General features: G+C 36.0%; 1 protein-coding gene across 1 annotated transcript in view; it reads left to right on the top strand.

Annotated features, from left to right (window-relative positions):
• Nucleotides 1-1,459: 1,459 nt before the first annotated feature.
• The window catches only part of LOC128998395 (translation initiation factor eIF-2B subunit alpha-like), a 30,169-nt gene continuing 21,363 nt past the window's right edge, over nucleotides 1,460-10,265 (top strand). Inside the window, exons 1-4 of the mRNA XM_054424509.1 lie at nucleotides 1,460-1,596; nucleotides 3,615-3,716; nucleotides 5,488-5,630; nucleotides 8,895-9,011. Coding sequence (XP_054280484.1) covers nucleotides 1,584-1,596; nucleotides 3,615-3,716; nucleotides 5,488-5,630; nucleotides 8,895-9,011 — 375 coding nt within the window. The 5' untranslated portion in view covers nucleotides 1,460-1,583. The remainder of the gene's footprint in view (nucleotides 1,597-3,614; nucleotides 3,717-5,487; nucleotides 5,631-8,894; nucleotides 9,012-10,265) is intronic.

The raw sequence follows: 10,265 nt of genomic DNA, 5'->3' as shown, positions 1-10,265 counted from the left end.
CTGGTCTTTCTTGACATAGCCACTTCATTTTTCACTGTTTCAAACATCTTGACGATATCATCACTGTCCGGTTGATATAGGCCTATCACTATAGTTTTTTTATATTTTGTGTAAAATGTGTGTTTTATTTATTCTGACGACACATCCAGTGGATCCTTTTGTTTGCATGACGATGGGTGAGTTGCTTAAATAGCCACCGAAACATATGTAGCAATTTCGACACTACATGTTAAGGATTGTCTGACGAGGTATGTTTAACTATTACAGTATTTTTGTCATATTAACGCAATCCTGGGGCTAAGAAAATGAATTTTAATTAAATCGCTTGCTAAATAATAATTGCTTTCATAATAATTGAACTTATCGTTATCAATACTGTTTGTGAATTATCAGTTTTAGATTGTATTGTGTTCGATTCCATAACACGTTATATAATAAAATATGAGATATTATTCATTACTCCTTGCTATTTAATTATGTGATTGAGTTGAATTACACTATGATTATTAATTAGGCTACTGTATGTATAGATTAACGCTTTAATATTTCCGTACTGTATCATGAAGTGATTATTGTAAGAAAAGTAGTAACGGGTTGATACAATTATAAATACAATAATTCTTGGTTCGATATTTATCTTATAGCCTACATAGAGCTGACTATGAACATTTTGTACTTTTTCCGTGTTGTTTTTGAGAATCGAGTATATGTTTACGTATATTGATTGATATTGAAACCTTATTAAGTATAATTAACAACCTTATTGAAGATTTATATCATGTTAACAATGTTATATAGCATTTAACACCAAAATGTACATTTAGGATAGCTCAAAGTAAATTTATTTAGAGTAATTTTAGCCCGCCTCTAGGGTGAAATCGCCACTACGTGGTGGTTGGTAACTCTGCTAGTTGATTGAGAATTATAAGCCAATCATCTGTCTCTACACGGGTAAGAGACACGACTCTCGGCTTTTTAAATAATAGGGTTTTTGTATTAATTCCAAATGACGAGTGACTTGGTCAATGCAAATTGAGCATGTCATGTACCAGCCACTACAAAATCACTGCGAGTTTCTGCAAGTAAAAACGTGCTTTCAGCATACTAACACTGGTTTAAATGGAAAAAAACGTGATTTGTTTTGAATCTATATTAGGTTTGGGAAAGGTTCAGTTTTTTATTGCACCTTATAGAATTAATAATAATAATATAAATATATAAATTAAACGACGGAGGGTTAAAACTGGAAATTCAACTTGAGAGACACCTAGCGGCAGTTAGACGAACTGTTGCGAACGTCAACGCGAAAGCGCACAAAACCAACCACCAGCGCACCTAGTGGCGAAACTGGCGATGCCGATAGCGTAGCAGCTAGCCCGCTGACTCACCATCACCACTAAAAAAAAAATGCTGTCTGCAGCGCAGCCTGCGCCTGCGGCAGATTTTATTTGAACGGTTTTAGGTTAGGTTATATATAATTTTTGTTCTTTCAAAACAGTTTACAAAAAGTAACTTGTACTCTATAATCGTTCGAGGAATATATTGTTCCAATTGATTGATTTTACCCCTAAAATACATTAGGAATGGATTCCGATCGTAAGTTGGTAACAAAATTCTTCAGATAGGCTAGGTCTATTTGTCAACAAACATATTGAGGTTATTTGTTAAAGGATGATGTCTTCTACATCATTAAATTAACGATAAGGCTATAGGTACTTATATAGATATATGATTCAAATAACTTCCAAGGTGCTCTTTCAGTTAAAAGTATATTTATTTTGTAACCTGGGATAACCTCTTCCAAAGTCGTTGTTTCTATGCAACTTAACAGCTTCAATTATTACATGTCATGATTTACAATCACAGTTGTCTATCCATCTAGCCTAAGTCTATCATATCCTGGTATTTATTAGTTAAACATATGGTCTTCATCAGAACCTAACATAGCAACACTAGGCTCCCAACCATAGCCTCCTCTAATACAAGGCCGCGGTTGGTGTGTGGCATATTCCAGTTGGCCTATTGCCATGGTAGGCAGTAAGTTAATAACAGACGTCTAAACCCAAACACTGCGCTGAAGCTCCATTATGATCTAGTACAACATCTGTTTCGGTAGGCTGGGTCTGCAGCGTTGCCACTTTTGTCTCGCCACGGCCTTGTATTAGTTGGAGGCTATTACAAAACTCTTTAAACTCTCTGTTCAATGCCATATCTATTGAAGATTTAGTTAACATATATGGAGTGGAGTCTATACTGTGGTTGGATTGACTAGTTCAATACTTAACTTATTTTAAATTAAAATTCATTGGATTAGTCCCAAAACTGCGTTGAATACTAATAAGTACGGTAAACCAAAATATCTATAGTTGGCAGTTCCAAGCTGTAGACATTACAAGCTACGTTTTTTGGCGTAACAACCTTAAATCTGACAAGGTACAATCAGGATCATTAATCTGCTTTACCGCTTATTCTTACTACCGTGTATCCATACATTCACGAAGGCACTTAAACCATTATGGAACAATCTTAAAACTATAGATAGTAGGGATGTGTCGCATTAGTTGATTTCACGGATTAGATGTGTACGCAACAGTTGTCTCTCCACATCAGTTGAATACATCTGATGTTTGTCATTAGGTTGTGACCTGGCTGTTGAGAGTGGGGATAGTGGCGTCGTAGGCATTATACACCACACGAATGTTGACTAATGCGTCAATGCAGCTGTTGTTATAAATTCTCACTCATATCTATCTTAATAATAATTCTGACCTATACATATCTGATGCGTGAAGTATATTACTGATGATTAGTGGAAAGTAAATAAGAGGAAAGGTCCTAATTAAAATCAAATTTAATGCCAAATAACTTGGCCATCTTTAGAAAATAAATCATTACATATATTAGAATTATTACGTGGGAACATTAAAACACATCTAGGCCTTAGATAAACTAGGCATTTTTTTAAGGAACATTAATTGCCTAACTTTACTTGTTTTAAGTCTTGTGCGTCTATCATTGATTAGGATCCGAGCTTTAGGAAAATATTCTTTTGCATGGTACCGATGTAGCAAACATCTGGGAAACAAAATAATAATATAATACTATACGCATTAGCATTAGATAGCATTAGCAAGCAGTGGTTGTGATAATTGTGATGTCGACTGTTGTGAAGTGAGGTGGAGGGGGGGCGCCAGACAGCCGCTAGGCAGCGTTTGCAGGCTAACCTAAAACCTAACCTAATGTGAGACATTAGTGACTTTCCCGCATTAGATTCACAACGCATCAATTGCGCGGAGTAAACTGAAGTGAAACATCAGATGCCGTTGTTTTGGGCCATCCCTAATAGATAGGCCTAGGCCTGATACTAACACCGACATGATCACTTCCATAAGCAGAAACAGACTAATAGAGGGTTCAAGTCAACCAACTCCCATTATCTGAGTTAACATAACAAAACTATAAACACAAGCTGACCTGGAGATTCTTTTAATAAGTAAGGCTTACAAAAAGATTAGCTGACGTGACAAATGATTACAAATTTAGTGGTTTAATCTGAGGTATAAATATAATTACTGAGTTTATCGTGTTAATTCTATCTTCTATTTCTGTTTTAGAAGTTGAAGATTTTTTCTCAAACATCATGAAAACCGAGCAAGAAACATCTGCTGGAATAGCTGCAATCAGGACTTTGTTAGAGTATTTAAAACATGATAAATGTAAGTATGTTGATGTTTTAAGTTTAGTGTTGTTATAGTTTGTTTTTGTTTTTTATGAAGAAATCTGTCAAGTCTTTATATTGATGTAACCTATACTTTAGGCCTAATACCTTAATACCTGCTGTGACGTCGTTGACCAGAATTTCTGGATTGTGTCAAGGATAAAACTAAAAATACTATGTACACTATTTACAATGTTTTAGGCAAGATGGCGTTGAGCCTATACTCGGTGTAACGCATCAAAATATTAATCAACTGAATACATGGTCGGTCGACTAGCCAGGCTTTGACTGTTTTTAAGCGGACGGTTCACATTAAATCTTTGAGGGAGATCATTGTAGGCTACATCTTCAGAGCCCTAATCCGGAAACATCTTTGTGTTTTGGACAGCCTGCAGTAGAGTATGTGAAGCCTGTTACGAAGGTTTCGGTAGTGGTGGAATCCCCTTGTTGTGAGCTGGTGTATGTTATCCCTCACATAACAGAGTCTAAACAGTAGGCCTATATACTGGCTGAAGATAGTAAGAATTTTTAGACTTCTGAAGATTGGCCTACAGTGTTTACTGCAACTCGCCTGTAACTACTCTTTTGTGGCTAAGCAATTAGCTACCGTAGTGAATCAATTCTTTGACAATGTGTACATAATAGATTCATATTTTCTCATTTTTTTTTAAAGATTATTTTGTAGGCCTATAAACTTTATTTGGTTCTACAGAGTAGCAAATTATGCTTGAAATAAATTTTGACCGTACGCCTTTGATGAATTTAAATAATGAGAACATTTTCAAGAGCAAGGTCTTTGTAAAATATCTTACTTTAACACCGGTGAGTGCTCTAGTTCCAATCTGCCACGCTGCACGCTCACCGGTGAGTGCCGGCATCACCTACATTCCATTCAATTTCTGCGCAACAGCACACCGGGAAGAACGGGTATTTTTATGTCTGAATTTAGCTAGGAATGGGTGCTTTATTGTGGTAAAAGTTGGTTCCCCCGTAATTGTGAACCAATTGTGTTGTGGTGTAGATTGTGGGAATTTCCCCGTAAAATCCCCTTCTGGCAAGCTTAGAAATCAACTTGTCTTTCTCCCTCCAATTGGCAATACAATGGGAACGGCTAGTTCCAGACAAGTCTGATATCTGTGAGTGTTTCAGCAAACCATGTTTATTTTTGAATACCATGTTTCAATAAATTTGATTGTGGTTACTTAGCTTATGAGTTATTAGTAATCAAAGCAACTAACCTTCCCGCCCGTAACTAAACTGTGCAATTCCTCTTGGTCTTACCTGTATACCACTAAACTCTACCAATGGGAATTGCGCCAATTTAATATTTCTGTTTAAATGGACCAATGTGGTAGCGAATTATGTATTCAAATAAAATGTTTTAAGTAGGCCTACAGTATTATGTATTTACATTAAATATTTTTTGTTGGTAGATACTGTTTTCAAATACAATTTTCATTGTATTAGCCTATGTATTATAAATAAGCTGTTAAGTTTTGTGTATTAAAGTAAAATCTTTTAAAATAATAAAAAAGGAGAGCGTTGCCTGCCTATACGGATTGTGGAGACTGATTAAAAAAGCTAGGCTATAATTTATATTTAGAAAATGTCTAAAAAGTTGTATAGGCCTACATTGCGAGTCGAGAGTCAGAGACAGTTTTGACCTTTGGTCAGGGAATGTCAGGGAAAGTCAGGGAAATCGATTCCTAAAAAATAGTGTGAACACTGTTTACAAATAATCGATTTCAATACTGGTGTAATTGTTACAGCAAAAACAGTTGTTGAACTTCGAGAGAATCTAAGGACTGTCATAGATGTTATGACAAACACAGATTACCCTACAACCGCTGTTGTCTCCGGCTCAGAACTCTTCTTAAGATTTATCACCCTGGCAGCTGGCCTCGACAAAGGGGTATGACGTAATCTAACTACTATTACAGCTTATTTTGTCATATTTATCTGTTAAAGCTGGATTTGCATAGGTCCCTTTACAATTTTTGAAAAGCATAGCCTACAATGTGGAGCTTTCAGAGTGTAGGTTTAGCACTGTGTGGCTGTACCGGGTGAGCCATTTTATTTATGATGGGCATGGGTGGTGTCTCTCAAGTGATGTCCATTTATGTTTACATAGGCTGCCCATCTTTTCTGTAAACTTGCTGTTATTTTTCGTAACATTGATTGGGAGATAGCAGTGACCTTGTGTCTTATGCACTGCTGAAGTTCAGCTATATTGTGGGGCTTCGACAAAAAAACTTTACTTTCTAGAAAGGCCCATAGCCAAAAGTCACGTGATGTAGGGTCTGTGCAACATACTGTTTAGGTGCTGAAAGATTAGGACTATGCAGTACACTAGGCCTAGCGCGAACATTTTCAATAACTTCCTGCGTTCTAACTGTACGAGGCCTCCCACTTGGCTTTGTTTTGAGACCAGAAGCCATATTCCGGAAGTTAATACCCACTTTAAAAAATCTTATTTCGCCAAGGAAAGGCGCCATGACGACCAATGTTGAAGTGAGCACAAAACTGTCGTTGCGTAACAAAAACGGACTCATTATTTTTGAAAACTGTTCCAATCAGGATAGAACGATGATGCACTTACCACTGATCATCCATGGTAACTAACCTTAAAATGGTATTTTTAACTAAACAACAATGAATTCTGTGGATAATATAACAGTTGAGCATTTGCCGTATAAAATCTATCAGGTTTTTATTGCTAGACCTATTTTCCTAGAACATGATTTTTTTGTCCTGTAGCAAGTAACAACGGTATTTGCTTTGTTTTTATTGGAAGAGGAAAAAGAGATTAAAAATGAAATAGACTAGGCCTAGCCTATATTGTACTTGAAAAGCTGTTCATTCTCACAAGCCCCAAACTTACTCATAATTCTATAAATTGTTGTAAAATATCTGCACCTATGCGATCTGATGCGTTGCAGTATGGCTACTAGTTTTGACTCACTTACGAGTCATCCTCAGGCCAGTACTAAGATGTCTTCTTGCTTGCCTAGACACATGTTCCGCCCGATCAAGTGTCCTGCACCGTTCCAGTATTGTTTTAAGGTTTATTGCGGAAATTTCCATCATCATGGTAAAATACATTACACAACTTTTCACATTGAGTTTATAGTACCTATATGCTATGTTGGAGTGCATATACTTGACTGCTACTCTCCACAGCTTATTCCAACTTAGGTTGGGTTTTGTGTATAGTTAGTTACAATGTGTTAGTTAAGCTTTATTTTTCGCCTGAGGACATCACCAACAATAATCTTAAAATAAAGAACTGTACCAGTATTATATTTTGTTTTTGTTACCTATCTAAATGTTTTCGTTTTATGTCTGTGTATGTGTGCACGTCTTATTTATTATCAATTGAAGACCTTTAAATGAAGCAAGAAGACATCTTAGTACTGGCCTGAGGATGGCTGGCATGTGACTCGAAAGTCGAAACCAGTTTCTATACCTCAACGAATCAGATCGCATGGATGCAGATGTTTCACACCAATTTATAGTATTATCGTAGTATCATGTTTCTATTGAGAGTTAAACTGTTGAGATTTTTATTTATGTGAAGGATGTAGATATTTACAACAGTTAAAATCTTTTCTGGAATAAAATTGGTCTGCAGCAATCTTTATTCGATCGGAATTGGTTATTATCCAAATACATTTCTTTTGGGCGAGAAGTGCATCAATCACAAGGCCTATTTCCCTAAGCGAAAGGCTTAACACCAGACAGCTGCCCAACAAAACGTTAAAAAACTAAAGATGTGTCGAATACTGCTGCTGTGCTACCCAATGTGTGGTGCACATAAAATGCTGATCTAGGAGAAACCAGTATAAATGGTGTACCAATTCGTCTTTGAGGGTATATGTAAAGCAGGTCAATGTCGAATTAATCCATATATACATAAACATAGTCGATTCTTGATACAGTAGAGTCCTGCAAACTCGGCGTAATGTGGACTGGAAGGGTGCCGAGTTTGTGAAATGCCGGGTTATCGGGAACTAGGGTTAAAAATAAGAACAATACAATTTTTAAGCTAATTAACTACCTCTTTTATTTATATTTATATTACAAGTTAGTAATAAGTCATCAGATATAGTAAAACAAATCATTTGTACGAGCTGAGAATGATTTGACTTGAGCTGGCTTGAGTCCATGTTTAACTCGGACTCAAAAAATCACTAATTTTCTGAGCCAGGTAATGGCCGAGTTATCCAGACTGCCGGGTTATCGAGTGCCGAGTTTGCGGGACTCTACTGTATTCTATTTATTTGTTGGTTTAAGATTGTCTAAATAGTCAAGTATAGACTACTGTCTGTATTGTAATATTTCTTAAATACCATCCTTATGGCTGATAGGGCACAAGAGAACTCTATGTCAAAACTACCACCTACAATCCCCTTAAGTCCCACATTATGTTTCAGAATCATTTTACAATCGTGTATTTTATTTTATAATAAAATACCTAAAAAAATAAAAATGAAATTGAAAAAAATTGATTTTTAACCAAACACTGCTTAACACTAATACCGAAACCCCGGTCTGACAGGCCCATGGGAATTTTCAAAAATGCATGTTGGCAACACTGTTTACTTGGGAGATTCCATTCCCCTAATACCTTCCCCCCTTTTCCTCCCCTACCTATTGATATATTGTTTGTTCATTTTGCATGGGTGCCGTGACATTGAGAGGTTGTCTGTTTATAACATGGCCGTCTCAGAAGCCGAGGGTTTCGGTTTGTGTGTGTCTAAGCGGGGTCCATTATTTTTCGAATGGGGTCTCACAGACCGGGGGTTTCGGTTAACGTCAGCCTAGGTAGGGTTTCGGTATTAGTGTTAAGTATAGATCATTTGCAAATTTAGTATTGCTAAGTCTGTGTCTTTTGTTCATTATTTATTCATTCACACTGAATCCCTGTAGTTTGAATAATGTAAAGCCTTTTCTTAACGTCTGTTTCATGTTGTTTATAAAAAAAAAACCTTTTTACCTATAAAACAATATCTGTGGCTAACATTAAATGTATTAACGAAGCCTACCAATCTTGACCTATTAACAGTTCGTCCACAGAACCATTTGTCTGTTTAGACCTACTCAAGTAGGCTAAAGCTATCTTTCCGTAAAAAATTGTATAAGTGTAAACTAAATGGTGATGTTTATTTTGTTTTAGTCATTTGAAGAATGTAAAGAAATTATGATCAAGAGAGGAAAGGTGTTCCTGAATAAACTTATGAAATCCAGAAGTAGAGTAGCAAAACTGGCTGCTGCCTTCATCAGTGATGGGTCTGTGAGTATCTACACTTAAAATAGACTGTTGATTTAATAAAACAGAAGTTGTATGGAATGCTCAAAAAGGAAAAACCCTCAATTCCTGTATACAACACTCAATTCAAAAGTATACAAAACAGTAGGCTACCAAACGATGGTAATTAACATATATACAGGGTGTCCACATAAGATTAGCACAATTTCATACCTACGTCATTTAGTAATTTTTTGACGTACGATGCTACCTGTGTTAGTTGTTTTGGCAAGTTCGCTTGTCTGAATAGATATTGTGACCTTAAATAAAATTGTTGACTAGCAGATATAGATAAGGTTGGCAAACAAACTAACTTCCTTAATTTCCTGACATCACCCCATATGACAGGGTTTACCCTTATGGTAAATAAGGGACATAGTCTACCAAACAAAATATCTCAGTTGATGAATTAAGGAAGAAAACTATGAAATAAATTGAAATGGTGTTACAGTCTAATCTTGATATAACGAACCTCGATATAACGAATTCCTTGATATAACGAATTTTTTTTAATCCCCTAGAACTCTCCATAAGACACAATGTATATTTTACCTCTACATAACGAACAAACCACAACAACGACCTTGATTTAACGAATTTTTCGTGATTTCGGCTAAAATAAGACACCCCAATATAACGAATTTATCATTGTCAGAACCTCTACATTGCGAATTTAACCTCTGCATAACAAATTGTCTACGTCTTTCCCTCGATATAACAAATCCCCCACTCAATTATTGTTTTGGGAAAATCTGTTTCTTTATCAAATTAAATGGAAAGGTCACGTCATCGCTTGCGCTAAGATTCGTCTGCTCCGTTTTACATCCTTGTCTGCTGTCGCTGCGCGCGCTATGTTGCAACTGAGAACCGATTTCATTCACTGAGGACTGATGACGACGTAATGTTTAGTAAGCTGTGATTGGGCGATATGGGATAACTATGGTGAATTGTACAATTTTTGGATAAAGAGAAACCTAAGAAAGAATATAAAAACAAAACCAAAGAGAAAGAATAGCAACATCGTTATTTTAACATTTCTTTTACGAGTGTTTTTATTATCCTTAAGTTGGCTATGATTATACACTTTTCTAATGACTTATCTAATAATTTATTGTTTTCAATACGATTTGTTTCAACTAGCAACACCTATAGTTGATGATTATTATTGACATTCCTCTGTTGTGATAAATCAGTACTGTACTGTAAGTAGCCTACCGGCCTATCACGAGCAGTAGCTTA

Source organism: Macrosteles quadrilineatus, unplaced genomic scaffold, assembly GCF_028750875.1.
Source record: "Macrosteles quadrilineatus isolate MER2022 unplaced genomic scaffold, UCM_ALF_1.0 Scaffold_7__1_contigs__length_78375512, whole genome shotgun sequence".
NCBI lineage: Eukaryota > Metazoa > Arthropoda > Insecta > Hemiptera > Cicadellidae > Macrosteles > Macrosteles quadrilineatus.
Note: the sequence above shows the minus strand (reverse complement) of the source record. Positions and strands in the feature narration are given on the sequence as shown.